This window comes from Sorex araneus, chromosome 6 (assembly GCF_027595985.1).
Source record: "Sorex araneus isolate mSorAra2 chromosome 6, mSorAra2.pri, whole genome shotgun sequence".
Classification (NCBI taxonomy): Eukaryota; Metazoa; Chordata; class Mammalia; order Eulipotyphla; family Soricidae; genus Sorex; species Sorex araneus.
This window is the reverse complement of record NC_073307.1, coordinates 1337501-1360682: the sequence shown is the minus strand read 5'-3', so window position 1 is coordinate 1360682 and position 23182 is coordinate 1337501. Positions and strand designations below refer to the sequence as shown.

The window sequence follows — 23182 nt, the reverse complement described above, 5'->3', positions numbered from 1 at the left end:
AGCACCCACCATCTCGGCTCCCCGCACCCCTACCCGGCACCGTAGCCCTAGCACCCACCACCCCAGGGCAGGCGCCCGCTTCCACACCCCTGCTCCAGCGCCCCCCTCCCCCCGCCCCCGTCGCCGCCACGCACCCCTGCGCCCCGTACCAGGGCTGCCGCCTGGGTGCCCACCTTCGCGCCCTCACCCTCCAGTGCCCCACACCCCCGCAGACATGCACGCACCTCACACCCCGGCGCCCCGCAACCCTGTACCCAGCATTCCCGCACCCCGGGACCCCAGCGCCCCGCATACCCGCACCCCTGCATCCCCGCATCCGCCCATCCCCGCGGCCCGCCCCCGGCGCCCCCGCCGCCCCGGCGCCCCTCACGCACCGCGACACCCTCGCGCGGCGGCCGAGGGGGCCGGTGACGAGGCGTCCCCGCCCCCGCACCCCGCGCCGGCCCCGCCGCGCCCGCGCCCGGCTCCGCTCCAGGCCGCCCGCACTCGGGGCGGCGCGCGCGGGGACACCTGAGCGGCGGGCGGCGCGGGGGCGGGGCCCGGGGCGCGGCCAATGGGCGCGCGCGGCGGGCGGCGCGGGGGGCGGGGCGCGGCGCGCGGCCAATGGGCGCGCGGGGCGGGGCGCGCGGAGGAAGGGGCGGGGCGCGGCGCGGCGTCAGGCGGGCGGGCGCGGGCGCGGGCGCGGGCGCGGGGCAGCTGCACCGGGCGGGGCGCGCGCGGAGCGGGCTCGCCGCCGCACCGGGGCCGCTGACAGCGGGCCTGCCTCCCGCCTCGCCCCCGCCGCCCATGTGACCGGCTCGCGGTGCGCGCCGCCGCTCTGCGCTCTGCCCGCCGCCCGACCGCGGCCGGCCCCAGCCCCGAGCCCGAGACGCGCGCGCGGCGCCCACGCGGCGGCCGGAGATGTCCGAGCCCAAGGCCCCGGAGCCCAAGTTGTCCACGACCGACCGGGTGGTGAAAGGTGAGCGCGGCCCGGGGCGGGGGGCCTCGCCCGCGCCGCCCCCGGGACCCCCGAGCCCCGCGCGGCGCCCGGGCGCGGGCCGGCGGCGGGGGCCGCGGGCGCGGGGCGCGGGGGCGCGGGGCGCGCAGGCCGCGGCGCGGCGCGGGGACCGGGCGGGGGCGGGGAGCCCCGCGCGGAATCCTGGAAGGAGGCGGTGTGGGAGGACCGCCGGCTCGGGCGCCCTCCCGGGCCGCCGCCGCGCGTGCCGGGGCTCGGGCCGCGGGGGGAGGGCGCGCGTGGGCCCGTGCGAGCCGCGGCGAGGCGGTGCTGCTGTGGGCGCGCCGTGTGCGCCCGGACGTGCAGAGCGGGTGCGGGGAGGTGCTCGTGTGGGTGCGCGCGTGTGCCCCCGAGCGTGCAAGGCGCTGCTGGTGCGCGCGCGCGTGAGCCGAGCGAGCAACTGTTGTGCAGGGCGCCGCTGGTGTGCGCGCGTATGCCCGCCGAGTGTGCAAGTGGAGTGCCAGGCGTTGCTGGTGTGGCTGCCGAGTGTGCAAGTGGAGTGCAAGGTGGCGTCTGTGTGTGCCCGCCAAGTGTGCAAGTGGAGTGCTAGGCGGTGCTGGTGTGGCCGCGTGTGCCCGCCAAGTGTGCAAGTGGAGTGCCAGGCGTGCTGGCGTGTCTGCGTGTGCCCGCTGAGTGTGCAAGTGATGTGCAAGTTGGCGTCTGCGTGTGCTCGCTGAGTGTGCAAGTGGAGTGCAAGGTGGTGTCTGCGTATGCCCGCCGAGTGTGCAGGTGGATGCAAGATGGTACTGGTGTGTGTGTGTGTGCCCCCTCAGCATGCAGGTGGATGCCAGGCGGTGCTGGTGTGTGTGTGTGCCCGCCAAGCGTGCATGTGGATGCAAGGTGTGTTGTGTGTTGTGTGTCTCTGTATGCCCGCTGAGCATGTGTGTGGATGCAAGGTTGTGTTGGTGTGTGTGGTCTGTGTGTGTGTGCCCACCAAGCGTGCATGTGGATGCAAGGTTGTGTTGGTATGCGTGTGTCCCCCCCGAGCATGCAGGTGCATGCCAGGCAGTGCTGGTGTGTGTGTGTGCCCGATGAGCATGCAGGTGGATGCAAGGTTGTGCTGGGGTGTGTGTGTGTGTGTGCCCGCCGAGCATGCAGGTGGATGCAAGGTTGTGCTGGTGTGTGTGTGTGTGTGTGTGCCCGCCGAGCATGCAGGTGGATGCAAGGTTGTGCTGGTGTGTGTGTGTGTGTGTGTGTGTGCCCGCCGAGCGTGCAGGTGGCTGCAAGGCGCCGCAGGCATTTGCACCAGCAGCACTTGGGGGAGGTGCTGTGCCCAGGGATCTCCACCCACCAGGTACCTCCTGGCCCTGAACAGCAGAGCCGGGGATCCTGGCTTCTTGCAGCCTGGCACAGCTGTTCAGGCCGGGCTGGCGTGGGGGGAACTGGCTTCCCGTCTTCAGGGAGGGAGAGGATGTCTTTGTTTTGACTGTCTTAGACCTGAGGCTGCTTCAGGGCAGGACTTGGGGACTGAATGCGGTAGGAACTGTGCGGCCCGAGTCCAGGCGGGACCCCTGCCCCTGCTCTTCTTTCTGCTGTGAACTGTGAATCCATATTCGCCCCCAAATCTCTGTGCTGTTTGCATATTTTAAAAACTGCAGAGCTTTGGCTGAAATGTCAGAAAATAAATGGCACCGAAATGTGTGAGGTGTAGGTGAAGCCCCAGCCTGCATTTTTGCAGCGGTGAACGTGAAGCTGTCCCGCCGGGCAGCGACTGTCCAAGCAGGGCCCTGGCACGGAGGCTCAGTTCCGAGTGCACATCCCCAGGTGGGTTCCCGGCAGGGTCTCCCCTTCTCCGGGGGCGGGAGCAGCATAAAGACGCTGCCCAGCCCTGGCGCCCTTAGTGTGGAAGAACCGTTCAACCATTCCACGGTGATTCTCTCTCCTCTCCTGATGCTGTCTCTGCCCAGTTGTGTCTTAGCAGTGTGAGACCTTGAGTACCCAGGATGCCAAAAATCGGCTTATACTTTTTTTTTTTTTGGCAGGAAATACAAATGTGGGCAGTAGACTCAAAATAGATTTTGTATTTGTTTTGAAAGGTATCTTTCAGTGAAAATTCAAATGTAAGGTTTTGTCTGTAGAAGTTGTATTGACGAGTTCTGATTTATATCCCCGTCTTTTGGTGCCGTGCTGGCACCCAGGGTCTCTCTCACACATCCTCCGCCCCTTGGACTCTGATTGTAGGGGTTACACGCTAGCCTCCTCTTGCACGTTTTTATCGACTTCAGGGTGCCGACTTCCAAGGCAGGGGCAGGCTGAATTTGATGTTTTGCCCCTCGTGTGAGTCTTGCAGTCACCGGAGGCGGCTCTGTGCCCTGGCATCAGTCTTCCATGAAATGACCTTTCCCCTTGCCCTCACACGCTCAGCGAGAAGAGAGGACGCGTGTGCCGAATTGGGAAACCGATTACCAAATGAGTTTTCACATTTACAAAAATTCGATAAGACAGAGTTCACAGCCCCACGCCTTGAGCTTGGGTGAGTCCGTGTGTGGCCCGGGCTGGGCCCCTGGAGGGAACCGGAGCCCCGTAACCCTTCAGAGCCCAGGGCTGAGTGTGCCGGCATGCGGGGAGAGGCGCCCATCCCCGCCGACATGCCGTCTTCCTCCCGTCATCTGGCTCTTACATAAGAAATCGCTATTTAAAAACCAAGCTGTGCTGTGGGTTTGTTTGTAGTGATGCACCCGTGGGTCTCGTCCCCTCAACTTTGGAAGGCCGGTTTGGGTGGGGTCTCCAGCGGGCTCTGTGGACCTCAGCTTGGCCACGCGCAAGTCTGCAGGGTTGGCTGCCCCTGGTCAGTTTTCCAGGCCTTAGAAGCAAGAGGGATTATCAGCCCGGGAGTTGAAAAGCATTTAGATTGCTTCAGGGGAAAAAGCTTTTTCATGTAGCCAACCTGGTGCTGTTTCACTTAGCCCGTGCTTGGGCTATTCGGCGGGAGGGGTGGGGGAATCAGAGGAAATACCTTGGTAATGCCGTTTGTTGGAAGTCAGAATGATTTGGCCCACATACTTTCAAACCGGCGTTGCGTGGCCACGTGGGGCCCACAGGGAAGGAGGACGGCTTCCCAGCACTCCCCTGCCCAGCCCGCCTGGCCCCCGCGGTGGGCCCTGCCTTGCTCCAACCTGTGGCTCCTTTGCCCACCTGTGTCTGCCCGACTCGGTGCCTGGGCATGGAACCTGCTGGATGGACAGACACAGATGCGCGGTGCGCGTGCCGGGCCCTCTCCTGCTTTCCAGGTTTCGTATCGGCAGGTGTCAGGGCCGCTTCCTGGGGACAGGGCTGAGGCGTCACCCAGGCTGTTGTGCGGTGCCAGGCTGATCCCTGCTGCGGGTCTGATGCAGCAGACGCTCTCCCGCGGCCGTGGTCCTCACACACGGAGGGCGTGGGCTCCGTGTGGTGGGATGCCCCGGGGCTGCGGGGGGGGGGGGCAGCGGGGACCTGGGCGTGTGCCCCCCCCCCCCCCCCCCCGCTCTGCCCTCAGGTCTGCGTCTGAGGTGGGCTGTGCCAGGTCCCGTGTTGCTGTGGGCCGTCAGGGGGTTTCGTTGTGGATGTATTCTGCCGGTGTTTTGTTACCATCAACTGTGTTATTCAAGAAGAGGTCATTGGATTTGTTTAACTGGGTCTTTGTTGGCATGAATTGAGTTATTCCGCATACCTGGTTTTCCATCCCAGTATAGTGGAAGCTTGTTAATGCAGTGCCGTAGCTGAGACTTGCTATGATTAAATGTGTTTTGGTGGCTCAGGGTTTAACATCAGTCATCGGTGTGAAGAAAGGGTCTTTTCATCTAATTAGTTCTGTAAACAACACAGTTTAGCCATGGTTAATGCGCGTAGGAGACACAGTTTTGGGGAATTGGTGAGTAGCATGCACGTTCATCATGGTGTTAGTTACAAAATCGGCTGACTAATGACGTGAGAACTGACGGCCACCGAGTCTGGGTCTGGGGGTCCTTGGGGACGGGACACTGGGACAGAGTGCTGTGGGGATCATACACACAGAAAACCGTCCTCTGCAGCATTGTAAATCAAATCCTCAGTCAATAAAAAGTGAAATATTTGTTGAATTAGGTTGATCCATTCACTAATATTTACTTTCAGGAATTTTTGCATTAAGCATATAGTGCAAGTGTATGTTTAAAAAACATTCTGTAAATTTTAAGTTGAAACTGAGATACTGGGAATATCCTGTCATTCTAAAATGCCGTCAGTTGAAAAATTAATATTTTTTAAATGTTTTTTTTTTTTTTTTTAATATGGGGAAGAGCCTCTTCTTCTTGTCATTTAGCTTCTTGAGCCACACCTGGGTGCTCGGGACGTGCTCCTGGCAGAGCTTGGGAACCTCCCGGGCCTCCGGCTCCCCAGCCCCTCCCTGGAGCTGACTCACAACTTGTTCTGTTCACTTTTTCATGCCGTGCAGGGAACTAAACCCAAGGCCTCACACCTGTAGGAGCACTGACAGATGCCATTTCTTTGTGGCTCATCAAGAAGAGTTCACTGTGGGTTTATTTTGCCGACGTTTTGTTGCCGTCAATTGAGTTATTCAGGAAGAGGCCACGGGACTTCTCAGTGAGTCCTGACCCAGCCCAGAACCTCTCTTTCAAGTGAGCAAGTTTCATCACATCCGGAGAAACGGGTGTCTGTTGGGGACAGCGGAGAGGGGAAGCTGTGGTGTGTGTCTTAGGAGGTTTATGGTAATGTTTGTTTACTCTGGTTAGGAATCCGCCTATTTAACGCCCGTCCTCTCTGACCTGCTTGTAGTTATTTTAGAAATAGAAATATGGCTTGGACATATGCGCATTTATAATTCTAATAGTTGGCCTCATGATTTTCTTTATCTTTTTTGTGTCAGCCATGTGTATAATCCAATTATGAGCCAGATAAAGAAATCATTTAGAGTGACCTCATTGGATAAAAAACGTTTTTTTTCTAGACATACTCTCCTTTTAGCAGCTCTAATTAGATTGCCATTTTGAAAGTTTTGTGACGGTACCAGCCACTTGCCAAACTCTGACATGTCGGACAGTTCTGTATGGACCTCCGGTCACCTGCTGAAGCGTCACTGTGTTGAGCCGGTCAGCCCTTGTGTCCAGCATACTCGGCCTTCCTCCGTCTGTGGTCTCAGCCGTGGACCTGCCGGACACCATGCCCGCCCGGCTGATGTGTAAAAGCCAGCAGCTCAGGGGTCACTTTTGAACTCGGTGACTGGACGGGCAGTGCCCTGTCTCCCGGCCCAGAATTAAGGCACGCGTTCGTGGGTTTTCTGAGTGGACAGAGCCATTGCTTGGAGGCCCAGCACTTTGGATGGGGAAATGGAGGACACTGGCCACAGGTGCCCCTGGAAGTAGGTGAAGTGGAAGAGTTCCATTTTGCTGAATCCGTTTGGAACTGTTGCTTCTTAGGACACATTTAAGATGTTGTCGAAAGTTGCTTTGAATTTTGTTTCAGTAAATTTCTAGCTATATTGGCCACTTAATACCTCTGTAGCAAACCACAACACGCAAAAGGAGAGAGAGAGAGAGAGCAAAAGGGAATGTCCTGCCACAGAGGTGGGGTGGGGTGGAGGGGATGGGGTGGGGGTGGTGGGAGGGATGCTGGGACCATTGGTGGTGGAGAATGGGCACTGGTGGAGGGATGGGCACTCGACCATTGTATGACTGAAATGCAAACACAAAAGTTTGCAAGTCTGTAACTACCTCACGGTGATTCACTAATAAAAAATTTTAAGAAAAAAACAGAAAACAGAAAAACAAATTTCTAGCTATATTAAGTAGTTTGATTTGGAAAAGCTTTCCTATTTTCTGTATGTAGCAGAAACATGTTCTGCTGATAAACACTAAAATCTGATTTGATTTTGTTGTGGGTTTTCCTAAAGAAAATGTGTTTGCTACCAAGATAAATAAATCTATGTGGGTCATTTGTCAGGAGCACCAGCCTCGAGTCCCTAGCAGTGCTCTGGCCTGGGAGTCTGCTGGCTTCGAGAAAGACGCAGCAGGACGTGGCCCGTTGAAGCCCAGTTCTCCCAGACAGGGCTCTGGCCTGTTGCTACGTCTTAAATAATCTGTAGCAACAATTCCTGGCGTTTTAAAACCGACTTTGCTTTCCGGTACTCCAGGTCTCCTGCTCGAAGCTATCAGTTAGAGTTCATCCGGGGGCAAGGTGCCTCGGCCGGGCGCTCGCAGAGGGTCAGCTCAGAAGGGCTGTCCGCGCCCGGCTGCGGGGGTTTGCGGACGCGTACTCGGGTGGGGCGCCTGCGCTGTGGGGGCCACGGGGAAGCCCTCCAAGAGGTGTCCAGGGGCCACGGGGAAGCCCTCCGGGAGCTGCCCTGCAGAATCCCCCGGGGCCTGCTCTGAGCCTGACGGAGAGGAGTGGAACTTGGTGTTCCCCTTCCCTTCCCTTCCCTTCCCTTCCCCGGCCGCCGCGGAGCCTGGAGCTCTGGCGGGTCTTTTCCTCGGCAGACAGGGGAGCTCCGCTCCTGGAGACGCCGCGTCGTGACCCCCAGAAACTCTGCAGGCGTCTGGGAAAAAAGGCCACACAAACAAGTGGCTCGGGGGCCCGGGCTCACCGCCGCCCGCAGAGCTGACGGCCGCCTCGCGTACTTCCTGCACTTCCGAAACCGGAAGCGTGGTGAGGGCTGTTCCGAGACGGAGCCCCGCTCGAGGGCGCGAGCCCGGGGATCCCCACCTGTCACGAGCGCCCTCGAGGACACCGGGACTCCTCTCCCGAGCCAGGGCTCAGCCGCCGTCTTCGTGGCGGGCGGGAGCCGTGACTTCTGGCTGAGGCCGGTGGCCTTGGGGCCGCCTGTCAGCGTCACCCTGACGGCTGTGCTGCGCCCGTGTGGGCGTGTGAGTGTCATCGGGTTACACGGCGCCGCGCCCTGAGTTTCAGCGTGGACAGCGCGGCTCTGCTGTCCGTGGCTCGTGCCTCCCGTGGGGAGATGTGGACGCCCGGCTTCTCGCCCCCCCGGGGACGGAGACGTGCTCTGGGGTCTGCGTGTGCTCTCTCGTCTGCTTCCTGGCAGGCGCTTCTGGCTGTGTCCGCTGGGCCCCGCCGGGCGGGGGGGTGGTCCCGGGCCGCGGCAGTGTGGCTCTCTGGCGTCGCACTGGCTCTCTGCCGCGGCTCTGAAACGCCGGCTCCTCCTTAATGTGGCAGATTACAGGAACTCGAAACCTTTCCGTCGCTGCTGTGCTTCCGTACGTGCTGGTCAGGGCTTGACGAGTGGGGAAGTCTATTGATCCCTCCGTGTTGATTTATTAGCCGAGTTCCTGTTTTCAAAGCGTTGTCCGTAGTAGAAGAGCAAACGACCTGGCAAACCTCATGGAAAAGTACCAAACCAGCTCCGTCCCCCAAGTGCTCACACTCAGGGTGGTTGTGACTGAGTGGCTCTGGCCCCGGGGAGCCCAGGAGGGGCCTGGCTCACCCACACCCTGGACTCTCCTGCCGGGCCCACGCTGCCCGCTGGCCGTCACGTGTAGTCTCCGGGTCACTGAAGCCGCTTTGTCAGTTACGGGAAAAGCACAGTGTGGGCTCCCAGCCCGAGGGGGCCGGAGTGTCCCCCCACTGTCCCCACTCTCAGCCCCCCCACTGCCCCCCACTCTCAGCCCCCCACTGTCCCCCACTCTCAGCCCCCCACTGTCCCTCCCCATCCCCCCACTGCCCCTCCCCATCCCCCCACTGTCCCCACTCTCAGCCCCCCACTGTCCCCCACTCTCAGCCCCCCCACTGTCCCCACTTTCAGCCCCCCACTGTCCCCCACTCTCAGCCCCCCCACTGTCCCCACTTTCAGCCCCCCCACTGTCCCCACTCTCAGCCCCCCCTGTCCCCCACTTTCAGCCCCCCACTGTCCCCCACTCTCAGCCCCCCCACTGCCCCCCACTCTCAGCCCCCCACTGCCCCCCACTCTCAGCCCCCCACTGTCCCCCACTCTCAGCCCCCCACTGTCCCCACTCAGCCCCCCTGCCCCCCACTCTAAGCCCCCCCCTGCCCCCCACTCTAAGCCCCCCACTGTCCCCCACTCTTAGCCCCCCACTGTCCCCACTCTCAGCCCCCCACTGTCCCCACTCTCAGCCCCCCCACTGTCCCCACTTTCAGCCCCCCCTGTCCCCCACTCTCAGCCCCCCCACTGTCCCCACTTTCAGCCCCCCGTCCCCCACTCTCAGCCCCCCACTGCCCCTCCCCATCCCCCCACTGTCCCCACTCTCAGCCCCCCACTGTCCCCCACTCTCAGCCCCCCACTGCCCCTCCCCATCCCCCCTGTCCCCACTTTCAGCCCCCCCACTGCGCCCCACTCTCAGCCCCCCACTGCCCCCCACTCTCAGCCCCCCACTGTCCCCCACTCTCAGCCCCCCACTGTCCCCCACTCTCAGCCCCCCACTGCCCCCCACTCTCAGCCCCCCACTGTCCCCCACTCTCAGCCCCCCACTGCGCCCCACTCTCAGCCCCCCACTGTCCCCCACTCTCAGTCCCCCCACTGTCCCCCACACTCAGTCCCCCACTGTCCCCCACTCTCAGTCCCCCCACTGTCCCCCACACTCAGTCCCCCACTGTCCCCCACTCTCAGCCCCCCACTGTCCCCCACTCTCAGCCCCCCACTGTCCCCCACTCTCAGCCCCCCACTGTCCCCACTCTCAGCCCCCCACTGCCCTCCACTTTCAGCCCCCCACTGCCCCTCCCCACCCCCCACTGTCCCTCCCCACCCCCCCACTGTCCCCACTCTCAGCCCCCCACTGTCCCCCCACTCTCAGCCCCCCCACTGTCCCTCCCCACCCCCCACCCCCCCCATCCCCCACTGTCCCTCTCCTCACTTCCGGTCCCCAGGAGGCCTCCCCTCAGCCCTCCTGCGTGGAGGGCGGCCGTCCCTGGCCTTCACCCGACCCCAGTAGTGCAGAGGTGCCCGGGCGGGAGGCCGGCCCTGGTGGGCCCTTTTGGCGACGTGTGAATCTCCTTCAGCTCGTGCACGTGCTCGGGGGCCACTGAGCAGAGCAGACGGCCCCTGAGCTGGGCTCAGCACACCTGCCCGGCTCTGCCCTGTGCCCAGCTCGGTCCCGTCCATCCTCACAGCTGAGTCCCGAGCTGTGACAGGCCCAGCCCCCTCTGTCCCGTGTGGGGCTGCTCCGTGTCTGTCCATGTCTGGCTGTTTCTGTCCCGTGTTGGTCTCATGTCTGTTCTGTGTCTGTCCCTTATCTGGCCCGTGTCTTCCATGTCTGGTCCGTGTCTGTTCCATGTCTGGTCCGTGTCTGTTCCATGTCTGCTTCGTGTCTATTCCATGTCTTTCCCGTGTCTGTTACATGTCTGTTCCATGTTTGGTCCTTGTCTGTTCTATGTCTGGTCCGTGTCAGTCTGTTCCATGCCTGACTGTTCTGTGTCCCATGTCCCGTGTCTGGCCCATGTCTGGACTATGTCTTTTCCATGTCTGTCCCTTGTGGAGCTGTTTCGTGTCTGACCATGTCTGTCCTGTTTCTGTTTTTTATCTGTCCCGTGTCTGACTGTCCCGTGTCTGTCCCTGTCTGTCCGTGTCTGACTGTCCCGTGTCTGTCCCTGTCTGTCCAGGTCTGACTGTCCCATGTCTGTCCCTGTCTGTCCGTGTCTGACTGTCCCGTGTCTGTCCCTGTCTGTCCGGGTCTGACTGTCCCATGTCTGTCCCTGTCTGTCCGTGTCTGACTGTCCCGTGTCTGTCCCATGTCTGTCCGTGTCTGGGCTGTGTCTGTCTGTGTCCATCTGCCTTTCCGGCCATGGCCCCTGTCCCCACAGCTCTCAGGCAGCCCCGCCCAGAACCCCTGGCGGGCGGAGCCTCTTGAGCCCAGCCCGGGCAGCAGCCGGGGGCGAGTCTGACGCCCTCCCCTGAGTCGGGCTGTGCCAGCGCTGCTCAGGCAGCCTCGAACACACCTTCCGGAGTCCCGTCCCGCCAGGGCTGAGAGTGCCGCTCCCACCCCGCCCTGTCCCCATCATGGTCTGCTCAGGGCTACACCCGCTCAGGGCTACACCCACTCTCAGGGCTACACCCACTCTCAGGGCTACACCCACTCAGGGCTACACCCACTCTCAGGGCTACACCCACTCAGGGCTATACCCGCTCAGGGCTACACCCGCTCAGGGCTACACCCGCTCAGGGCTACACCCACTCTCAGGGCTACACCCACTCAGGGCTACACCCGCTCAGGGCTACACCCACTCTCAGGGCTACACCCACTCTCAGGGCTACACCTACTCTCAGGGCTACACCCGCTCAGGGCTACACCCACTCTCAGGGCTACACCCACTCTCAGGGCTACACCCACAGTCAGGGCTACACCCGCTCAGGGCTACACCCGCTCAGGGCTACACCCACTCTCAGGGCTACACCCACTCTCAGGGCTACACCCACTCTCAGGGCTACACCCGCTCAGGGCTACACCCACTCTCAGGGCTACACCCTCTCAGGGTTACACCCGCTCAGGGCTACACCCACTCTCAGGGCTACACCCACTCTCAGGGCTACACCCACTCTCAGGGCTACACCCACTCAGGGCTACACCCACTCTCAGGGCTACACCCACTCTCAGGGCTATACCCGCTCAGGGCTACACCTACGCTCAGGGCTACACCTACTCTCAGGGCTACACCCACTCTCAGGGCTACACCCGCTCAGGGCTACACCCACTCAGGGTTACACCCACTCTCAGGGCTACACCCTCTCAGGGTTACACCCACTCAGGGCTGCACCCACTCTCAGGGCTACACCCGCTCAGGGCTACACCCACTCAGGGCTACACCCACTCAGGGTTACACCCACTCTCAGGGCTACACCCACTCTCAGGGCTACACCCGCTCAGGGCTACACCCGCTCAGGGCTACACCCACTCTCAGGGCTACACCCACTCTCAGGGCTACACCCGCTCAGGGCTACACCTGCTCAGGGCTACACCCACTCAGGGCTACACCCACTCAGGGCTACACCCACTCTCAGGGCTACACCCACAGTCAGGGCTACACCTACACTCAGGACTACACCCACTCAGGGCTACACCCACTCTCAGGGCTACACCCACTCTCAGGGCTACACCCACTCTCAGGGCTACACCCGCTCAGAGCTATGCCTGCTTGTCTTGGGTCCTGTTGCCTCTGGTCCGTTGTCGGCCCTCACTGCCATTTGTCTCTGTCGTGCTGGCCTTGGTCAGTGCCCCCCTCCCTCGGCAGGCTCAGGCTCGGGACGAGACTCTGGCACACTCTTGTCTCGGTGGGGCCTTCCCTGCTGGCTGCTCGCCTGTCCGTGGCCCCAGGGTCACGCCCGCACAGCTGGCTTGACCTTTGGACGTGGTGCCTGTTCCCTGAGGCCTCTCCCGGGAAGTGCCCTCCGCTTTGCTCAGGGGAAGGTGTTTCCCATGTGCCACCACCTGGGAGAAGGTTCCAGAGTAAGTGGTACCTGGGTATTTCCCGCCGGCCCCAGTGCTCCCCGCAGGGCTCCGCTCGTGTGTGCCGGCCCGGGTCCAGTCCCTGGGCACCCGAGGTGGCCCGCGGCCAGGGCCTGAGACGCGGATCCCGAGCGCACCGCGGAGCAAACCCTTCCCGCACTGACCGCTGTGGGCCGGCCGGACTCTCCCCAGAGGCTGCTCTCCGTCCGGGCCCAGAGCGTCCGCTCCTGCTCGCCCTCAGAAGTCTTGGCGCCGTGCCGGGCTGGGGGCTGCCCCTCGGGGCCGACTCCCGGGTCTCCGCTGACGGGCCCAGGGGACCCCCTGGGGTGCTGGGCTGGCTGCATGCGAGGGTCTGCCCTGTGGGAAGGGGCGCGGCTGGCTGTGCGAGGGGAGTTTAGGGAGCCCCAGCTGGCGCGTCAGCCTGCAGGCCGTGGGGTCCGTCCCACAGCCCTGCACTGCCCCCGGGAGCCCCCCCTCTCGGGGTGGGGGTGGGCCAGGCTCCTTCCCCGGCCGACAGCGGCAGGTGTGAGTGCCGTGTTCCTGCTGTGCACACGTGTGCCGGCGCATGCGTGTGTTGTGTGTGTGCAGGCGTGTTCCCATGTGGGCACCCACAGCGGGGTCCTGCATCCGCTCCTGAGGGGATGCTGACCCGCAGAGCGGGGGCCTGGCCGGCTGGCGCTGCCCCAGTGCCCGCCCTTCGTTCTTGGTTGGGCAGCACCCCGGCACCCGGCTCGGGCACCCCAGGGCCCCAGGCCTGCTCTCAGCCATGCGTCTTCTCGCGGGCCAGGGTCTCACGCCGCGTGGACACGAAGTGGCGTGCGGTTCTCCCTGCTCCTGCCCCTCGCGCCCCAGCCCTCTTGTTGGCGAGCTGGCCGGCCGCTGAGCCCAGAGCCGTCCCTGCAGACCTGCAGTGGCCCTTCGGGACAGCCCGGCCGGACAGTCCCCAGCAGCGGGGACAGGGAGGGCTGGGCTGGACGTGACGGGCGGTGGCGGTGGAGAAGGTGCAGCTGTGAGCCGAGCATCACGCTGCCGTGACCGTGTGGCCCACACGTAGCAGAGAAGCAGACACTCCTGGAGTGGAGAGCCCGCGCGGGGCGGCCCTCTCTCGGCCTGCGTCTGTCCCTCACGGGCGCTCAGGAGCTCGGCCTCTGGCCTGACCTGCACACACGGGACACGCTTCTCCCCGCATGCTCTGGGCCGTGCTGGGCCGTGCACAGGGTCGGCCTGCGGGAACTGGACGCCCCGAGGCGTCTGGCTTCCCCTCCGGGGCGCCGCGCCCTCCCCTCCGCGCGCCCAGCTCTGGGCGGCAGGCCGGCCTGCAGAGTCTCGCGGAGACAGGGTCCCCCCGGCCCGCCCTCCCGCCCTCGTCCCTCCCGCAGCCTCTCCTGCAGGCGGAGACCGAGGCCCGGAGCGAGCGCCTCTCCCCGCTCCTGACCCTTGTCTCTGCCCTTCCAAGGACGACGCCCCGCCTAGCGCGTGGGTTCACTCTTGCCGACCACCTACTCGGCATCTTGCCTTGTTTTCTTCTCCCACACGCACGTTCTTTCGCCTCCTTTTGACTGTTTGTCCCGGTTCCTGTCCCAGTGCACCCCGTCGGCCCTCGCCGTGGCAGCCGGATGACGCTGGCGCCGTCCGCGGGGCTGAGTGAGTGAGTGCGTTTTCCTCGCCGGGTGGAGGACCCGGCAGGAGCGGGAGAAGCTTGTGGCTCCTGTTGGGGGGAGGCCCCGGTCACCGCCCGGCCCTCCCTCGCCTCTGCACTGACTCCCCGGGCAGCCTGAAGCACTTCTCTGGCCGCACCGTCTGTGAGGTTTGGCTCAGTCTCTTCCCGGGTCTGGGCTGGAGCTGGCCCGGGACCTGCACGGTCATCACGGTGGCGGTGTCCACTCTGTCCACGCTGCCCCTCCCCCGGCTCTGCCCTGCTTGTCTGGCATGTCCGCAGGGACATTGGGGCGTCACCATCGCAGGCCACTGCTGCGCCGGCCTCCCCGTGGGCACCGGGACCCGCTGGCCCCAGGGCTGAGGGCCACACGTGCCCCCATGGGCTGGGCAGCTCTGGCCTCAGATCCCGCCATCACGAGGGGCCGTGAGGTCACTCACGAGCCGTCTCCAGAATCAGAAGGAGCACCAGGGCACCGTGGGCTGGCGCCGTCCCGGCTGGAAGCAGGGCCCGGGGGGCCGGGGGAGGCCTCTGGCCAGGACCCTCGGTAACATACACGACATGTGGCTGCTGGCCCTGTTTCAGCGGGGCCTGAGTGGCCTTTCTGAGGGAGAAACTTCTAACGCTTTTGTGGGGCGGGAGTTTCTGCTTCCTTCGTAGCACCCGGTGACCCCCAGCAGGCACTGAGGGCCGGTTCTGCATACCTGCGCACACCTGCACGCTCACAGACCCTCATGCATGTGCACAGACACACATAGACACACAGACACAAGACAGATACGTACAGACACACACAGATATACACGTACACACAGACACAAACATAAAGACACACAGACACACAGATTACACATAGACCACATACACAGACACACATAGACATACAGATACACACAGACACACAGACACAAACACACTCACACACATACACAGACACACAGACCACACATACAGATACACACAGACACACACAGATACACAGAGATCCACAGACACACACAGACACACACATGACGCACAGACACACTCTGCGTCTCTGTGTGTGTCTGGTAGACCCCTGCCTGACGCCTGTAGGACAAAGCCTTTACTTCCCTGTGTGCCTTCCCATGTTCCTGTCACCGAGGCAGGCAGAGGCACCCGCAGTGCTCAGGGGACGCCACCTCAGGAGGGTCTCGCGGCTTTGGGAAAGCTCAGGTGCGGGCGTGGGCTCAGGGTCTGTCCAGTGCCTGGTCTCAGCTGCGCCCTGACGGGGGGTCTCACACGGAGCCCCCGACGGCGTCGTCCCTTGTGTGTGTCAGTGGAGCCTTTCCTGGGCGCCCGCCGTGGGGCGTGACACCAAGGGCTCCCGTTCTGTTGCCGTCTGCATGTGGAGGTGTCGGGAGCGCCGTGGCCCTGAGCAGGCCGACTGCCCGCCAGCACACGGCTGCTGTTTGACACGGGCTGCCCTTTCGGGGAACTTGATACCCACCTGCCACCATGCCGGAGTTTTATCATGGCACACATGCGTCATTTGAATGTTGCCGGTATTGGAAAACATATCTAACAAGTCATGTATGCAAATAGCAGTAGCTCAGTCAAATGGCCGGTGACTCAGCACTGCCCCGGGCTCTCGGCAGACTGGAAGCTGTGCCCGGACCAGTCGGCGTTGCCTTTCGAGGGGGACCGTCCCCGGTGCTGGGAAGGAAGTGAACTGTGAGGTGGAGGGCAGGGAGCCTCAACCCTCAGCCCTCTCGGCCGGCCTGCAGCTCTCGGCATCCGGCAGGGGGCTGCGGCCTGGCCCCCTCAGGCAGGGGTGCCCCGCGTGTCGCTGCTGGCCAGGCTGCCCGCGGCCCGGGTGCCTCTGCGTCCGCCCGGGGGTCGCTTCCCCTCCACCCTGGTCCCAGCCCCTGCGGCGAGGCCCTGCGCGTTTCCCAGCGATGCGGTCTGGGAGAGACTCGGTGTTCCGAGGGGTGGGACCGTCTCCAACAGTCGCACTTTAAAGCAATTAGGTGATTACATGGCGGTTACGGTGCGGGTACCAGCGGCTGCTGGTTCTCAGTGGGACCGCTGCCCTAGAACCAAGTAGCCCACAGGGACGCCTGGCTGAGTTCTGGGCCCGGACTCGGACCCCACTCTCCTGTGAGACGTCTCTGGCCGGCTCCGGGTGGGTGGGGGAGGCAGGAGTTGGGGGGCACTGGCAGCCCCCAGTGTGTTTGCAGGTCGCCCCAACTGCCTCCCAGGCCAGAGACCCTCGGCGGGCGCTCTGGGAGCCCTGGGCCTGGGCGGAGGGTCTCGGGAGGGCGCGGGGCTCGTCCCCTGCCCCTCCTCGGGCTGCTGCTTCTCTGGGTCAGAACTGGGCGGGTCTGGGGTCTGCTGCCTGCGTGGGTCTGCTGCCTGCGGGAGCGTGCCCTGGGAATGGGCGACACGGGACCCTGAGCTGGGGCGGGGCAGCGAGGCGCAGAGGGGGGGCTGTCGGTGGCCGGGCACAGCTCGGACCCTTCCCTGTGACTCAGGGTTCCGGGTGTCCCTTGGGCGGGCGGGCCCAGCGGGCGCCTCCCTCTCCTCTGGGGCATCTCCCGGCGAGGCAGATGCCGGCCTCGTCTCCTTGCCCACGCGGGGACAGACCAGCGGACCCTGCAGGCCCGAGCCTGCGCCAGCGGCCGTCCTGCCTGGGTGCGGGTTCTGTCCCCGGGACCGGTGGGACTGCAGCTGCCGTGGGGTCCTGGGTGGCAGCATGGGGCAGGTGCAGACGCAGGTGCCGGGGCCACGGGGAGCCCGGCTCCCTCCAGGGGCCCCTCCGCTCCGGCCGCTTCTCTCTGCTTTGCCTTCTGTGTGCGGGGACACTCAGTGCGTGGAAGGGACCCTGCCCCCACGGCCAAGCCCCGCCCCGCCTCTGGCCCCGCCCCTCTGCCCCATGGCCAAGCCCCGCCCCGCCTCTGGCCCCGCCCCTCTCTCTGGGGCTGTGTCCCCTCTCTGGGGCTGTGTCCACTCTCTCTGGGGCTGTGTCCCCTCTCTGGGGCTGTGTCCCCTCTCTCTGGGGCTGTGTCCCCTCTCTGGGGCTGTGTCCCCTCTCTCTGGGGCTGTGTCCCCTCTCTGGGGCTGTGTCCCCTCTCTCTGGGGCTGTGTCCCCTCTCTGGGGCTGTGTCCCCTCTCTCTGGGGCTGTGTCCCCTCTCTCTGGGGCTGTGTCCCCTCTCTGGGGCTGTGTCCCCTCTCTCTGGGGCTGTGTCCCCTCTCTGGGGCTGTGCAGCTCAGAGGGAACTGACCGTGTGGGCGGGGCCCCCAGGGGCGATGCCCGTCTGACCACAGCTCTCCGGCTGGAGTCCTGTCCCCGCCGTCTCCGTCCACCGCTCCTGCCCGTGCCGGACCCCAGGGCTCTGCCCGCCGCTCTGACCCCAGGACCACACGTCTCTCACCCCTCCTGCGCATGCTCCAGATAATCGTGTTTCCTGAAGCCGAGCCATTGAAGAACGGGGACAGGTGGCCCTGAACCCCGAGTTCCCAGACTTACTTGCGCGCGTGGAGCTGGCCCGCCTGCCGCTGGGAGCGGCCGCCCTGCGTGTGGGCAGTGCTGTGCCCGGGGGCTCAGGCAGACCCCGCTTGGGCCTCAGGGGACTCGCAGTTCTGCTTTTCTCCCTTTCGGGCCTTGCCCGGCGACGTGCAGGGGTTACTGCTGGTGCTCGGGGCCTTGGGGTGCCAGGACCGCACCCCGGTGGGCGCAGCGGGCAGACACCCTCCCGCCATGCTGCCGCCCCGCCCCCGGTCCTGCTCACCCTGGTGAGGCTGGGGGCCGGGGGCTTCCTCTCGAGTGCCCGGACTGGACTGAGCTGCGTGCGAGGTGGCGCCTCGGCCCCGTGCCAGCCCCTCACCCCGTGTCCCATGTTCTCGTGTGTGAGAATGCGGGGCCTGCTGGCGTGTCTGTCGCCTGCTGCCCCACAGACAGGCCCCGCGAGTCGCGCCCGGTCATGCACGGTCACCGGTGCCGTGACCGTCTGCGGGCCAGCACACGTGGCAGCTGTGGGGTGCCCCGTCCCCCGCTGGGGCACCTCCTGCCCGGCCCGACCCCTGCAGGCCTTTCCCTGGTGGGGCGGACCCCAGGCCCAGACTGACAGGTGTGTCCTGCTGTCTCTGGGCCTCTCGGGCCTTGCCGTCCGTTTAAGTTAGGGGCCGACCGAATGCCCCTTCAAAATGACGGTTTGCTGTTGTTGGGGGTCTCCCGGGCCTGCTCAGCCTTGGCGGGCTGCTGGGCTATATGGCAGTGTGCAGGGTGGTGCCTCCCCACCTCACACGCACACACACACAAGCACACACGCACACATGATATAAGCACCTGTGTACACACATGCACACATGTACACAAACATGTGCACACACATGCACAGAAGAACATGCGCACATAAGCGCAGATGTGCACACATGCACATACAGGCACACACACGCAGGCACACACGTGTGCACACGCACACACACATACACACCCAGCGTCGTGTCCAGCTCAGGATCGGGAGGAGAGTGTCTGGCGCCTGGGCCGGCCTGCTTCTCTCCGCTGTGTGCCCATCGCGCACCTCCTGGGGAGGGCTCGGTCCAGCAGGGCCCTGGGGCCTGCACTTGAGCCTGCCTGACCACTTCCACAGAGCCCTGAGGGCGAGAGGGAACTTCAGTGTCTCCACTCTGGGGAAGAGCTGAGAGTAGCGGGCAGCGGGGTTCGGGCCATCTCGAGACCCCAGCCCGGGGTGCCTGGCTTCCTCCCCACCCCATCTCCCTGCCCCCCCCCCCGGCCGTGTTAAACCCGGAAGCCAGTGACATAAGCGCCTGTGCCCGGGCCCAGCCCGTCCGGAGTGGCCCCTTGGTCCCTGTCGGGCAGTTGCAGGCCGGCCCGTGTCGCCTGGCATTCCTGCCCCTCAGCTCAGTGGGTGGGGGGGAGACCTCGGGCTCTCCCCATGGGGACACCGTGGAAGAGTCTTGAAGGCCACAGAGCCCGGGGCCCGGGTGCCGACAGGGTCTGCCTCGGCCCCCGGCTCTCTCCTGCGAGGGGATCACTCTCTCTCCGGGACACCGCGGGGCGGCCTCGCGGGCAGCTGATTCCAGGTCAGCTGTTACCGGTCCCTTGGGGGGGGGCGGGGCAGGCCTGCCCGGGCCCTGTCTGGGCTTTCCCCGACGGGCGCCCTTCTCTGTGCATGTCTGGGAGGAACCCTGCAGGCCACCACGGGCGCCAGCTACGCCTGAGAAATGTTTGCGTGACCGTGGGTGTGTGACCGATGGACACGTCAGACACCTGCTGGTGACGAGCGCGTTTATTCTGAGCTCTCTGACGCCCAGGCGGGGCCCGGGCCGGGGGGCCGGGGGACCGGGTGGGGGGAGCTTGTGTCTCCGAGGGTCCCGCGTCCTGGGCTCAGGGCTCACGGCCGCCCCTTCCCCTCCCGGGTGGCGGGGCTGAGACCACCTCGTGGGGCCCCCCGCTGGGAGCGGAGGAGCCAGGAAGGACGCATGCGGAGGCCGTGGGCCGCGGGCGGGAGGGAGGACGCTCGTAGCTTCTCCGGCTCTGGCGGGAAGCAGGGGCAGGAGCGGCCCCAGGCGTGAGGCGGGAACTGGACTCGCGGCCCTGGCGTGGCGCAGGGCCGTGTCCGCACGGGGCTCCGACTTCCCCCCCGACCAGGTCGTCAGCCTGCGGGACGCCGAGGGCCTCCTTACACACGCGGAGCCCGGGCGCCTCACCCTGAAGGGGCGGGCGCAGGGGCAGCCGGGGGGAGGCGAGTCCTGGGTGTGCCCGACGGCCCAGCACCCCCCGGGCCCCGAGCCTCCCGGTGACTGTGGAGCCGGCAGACGAGAGTCCACCAAGCGAGGCCGCTCCTGCTGAATCACCCGCAGCAGAAGGCGAGCAGAGCTCTGCGCCTGAGGGGGCTCGGCTGGCAGTGCTCCCGGAGCCCAGCTGGAGCCGTACTCCCCGAGTGCCAGGCGGGTGGAGTACCCGCAGCACCTCTGGGCAGTCTCTCTTTTTTTTAATTTTTATTCATGAATCACCGTGGGGTTCAGTTACAAACTTAGGAGCTTTCGTGTTTGCATTTCAGTCATGCAGTGTCATCCCCCCATCCCCCCACTGTGCCCATTCTCCCCCACCAGTGTCCCCAGTTTCCCTCCCACCCCCCCCGCCCCGTGCCCCTGGGGCAGGGCGTTCCCTTTTGTTCTCGCTCCCTTTGGGTGTTGTAGTTGGCAGTAGAGGTGTGAGTGGCCTTCGTGTTGGGTCTGCAGTCTGCTTTCGGCACGCAGCTTTCAGCCGAGTGGGTGCTCCCGACATCCCCTCTAGGTGCTCCCTTCTCTCTGAGCTGCCTTTCTCCCCGCATGTGAGGCCAGTTTTCGTCTGGGCAGTCTTGACCGCCCTTGTCTCTGGACTGGGGGAGCCCTGCGCCTCTGTGCGCCCATTTCTCACGCGTGGGGCCCTGGGTCGTGACAGCCCTCACGGGCACGGACGTTGGAAGGAATCAAGCATAAGAGTCTTTGTCTCAGAATCCAAGCAAGGAGCATCTTGCATAGTTTCATTTTCGCTGGAAACTCGGCTCCTGCAGCCCGTTTGCTTCCTGCCTCTCCAGAGCTTCTCGGGCCCGACCGGCACCGCCGACCCCTCCCTTGGCCTCCACACCTGGGGCTCGGGCGCTTCAGCTGCCAGCTCGGGCTGTCTCGGGCTCTCCAGACGTGGCCTGGGGTGAAGCCAGCTGGAACCCTGTGCGTAGCCCACCACTGGGCTCGTCCTCCAGGCCGGGAGGGGCCTCCCAGATGGCCATCCCACGGCCTATTCCAGAGGGTTCCACGTGCACTCACACATGCACACACACACACACACACACGCATGCATGCATACATGCACCCACATGCACACACTCACATACACACATGCACACACATACACTCACATGCACACTCACACACACACGCTCACATACACACACGCACACACATACACTCACATGCACACTCACACACACGCATGCATGCATACATGCACTCACATGCACACACTCACACACATGCACACACATACACTCACATGCACACTCACACACACGCATGCATGCATACATGCACTCACATGCACACACTCACATAAACACACATGCACAAATGTACACACACATACACTCACACACATGCACACACTCGCACAGACTCACATGCACATACTTACATGCACACATATACACATGCACACACATTCACATGCACATACATACCCTCACAAATGCACACTCACATGCACACACATACGCACACTCACACTCACGCATTCACGCACACGCTTATACACACATATATTCACACGCACACACATACACTCACTCGTGCACACACATACACATATACATGCACTCACGTGCACACATTCACACACATTAACACATGCACTCACATGCACACACTTACACGCACACATGCACACACATACACACATATACATATCTACACTCACATATGTGCACACACGCATACACATACACTCACACAGTCATACACACACATCCACTTTCTCCATGTACACACTCTCATCCACACTCATACACTGTCATGGTTACTCACCGTGCTTTCATATAGATGCTCTCACTACACACACATTCACATATGCCTTCACACGTATACATGTACTCACAGGTACACCCTCACAGTACACACTTACATCCACACCTCACACACGTGTCTTCACACACAGACCTGTGCACACACACGCTCACGTCCACATGCTCACACACTTGCATATGCTCAGGCTTCCCACATGCACACACGCAGGCGTGCACTTGGCCCTTCGGGCATGGAGGCTGCTTGTGAAGCTTGGAGCCAGTGCAGCTCCCGCAGAGCCTGGTTACCCGCGTCCAGGAGGGCAGGACTCTTCCGGGCACTGACCCTGGGGAGGCCCTCAGGCCCTCGTGTGTGTGGCGGCCCCCGGAGTGACGCGGGTGGCAGGAAGCCCCAGAGGGCCTGCGCCTCGTGCAGGGCGTCCCCTGCTCCCTGGTGCCCCTCTCGGAGTCACGGGTGACTGTCCCTGCTCTCGCGGACGGGCTGGGGCCTCATGGAAAACTCAGGGTCCTCCCCAGGAAGTCGCTGCTTCTCCTCCTGGTCAGCCCCAGGGCTTCCCGGCAGGGGTGCTCGGACAGAGTCTGCCCTGCAGGGCTCCTGCTGTAATGGAATACAGGTGTTCCCTGAACAAAAATAGACTCTTTTGACTAATGCATCTTTATTGACTTTTTTTATTTTGGCTTTTTTTGGGTCACACCCGGCTATGCTCAGAGGCTCTGCAGTCAGGAATCTCTCCTGGAGGTGCTCGGGGGTCATAGGGGATGCTGGGGATTGAACCCGGGTCGGCCGCATGCAAGGCCAGTGCCCTCCCCGCTGTACTATTGCTCTGGCCCGTTTTAAAACTGAGCATTCTGGTGGGTCTTAGGAACACCCTCTGCTTCCCCCCAGCACTCGTACCCCGTGTGTATGGGACACGGGAACTGCAGGGAGTCTCAGCTTTCAGACCACGCTCTTCTCCCGGCTCCGGGGCCTGGGACGGCCTTGGCTCACTGTGGTTCACTTGGGAAGAAAACAGGGTGTTTTTGGGGGTGGGGGTGTGAGGAAGTTGGGCCACACCCAGCAGTGCTCAGGGCCTGCTCCTGGTTCTGTGCTCAGGGATCATCCTGTGGGGGCTGGGGGTCGAGCCTGGGTCGTTGGCTGCCACATGGGATACGGCAAACGTCCTCCTTGCTCTCCGGCCCCGGAAAATAGCTGAGGGGTTCTGGTGTGAACCCGGCAAACTGGTCCTGGTCTCCCGGCTGCGAGTGGCCCGTCCTGGGTCCTCCCTGTGGCTGTGAGTCAGCCAAGGTGTATTGTTCCCTGGGTCGGGACACGCCCGGGGAGAGTGTGGAAAGTGTGTGCCTTGCTGCTGGGAAGTGCTGGCTGGCTCCCTCGAGGCGGCGGTGAGGGATCCAGCTGGAGTGGGGAGCACTCGGGCGGAGTGGGGAGCACTCAGGCGGAGTGGGTCTGTGTCCTCGGAGAAGGGCCCGAGCACATGGGGCATCCGTCAGGTGTCAGGGCCCGGGGGTGGGTGGCTGTCCGTCTGTCCGTCTGGGGCCTGTCCTCCTGTGGTGACTGTGGACAGACACTGAGCCAGGGCTGCGGACCCCGTCACGCCCCCACCCGGGGCC

General features: G+C 63.6%; 1 protein-coding gene across 2 annotated transcripts in view; it reads left to right on the top strand.

The window, feature by feature from the left end:
- The first annotated feature begins 673 nt into the window (after nucleotides 1–673).
- PPP3CA (protein phosphatase 3 catalytic subunit alpha) overlaps nucleotides 674–23182 on the top strand; it is a 97683-nt gene continuing 75174 nt past the window's right edge. The window contains exon 1 of one of the 2 annotated variants that reach the window (XM_055144143.1): nucleotides 674–958. In XM_055144143.1, the coding sequence (XP_055000118.1) occupies nucleotides 901–958 (58 nt within the window). In that variant the 5' untranslated portion in view covers nucleotides 674–900. The remainder of the gene's footprint in view (nucleotides 959–23182) is intronic. The other variant, XM_055144142.1, reaches the window with a different exon arrangement.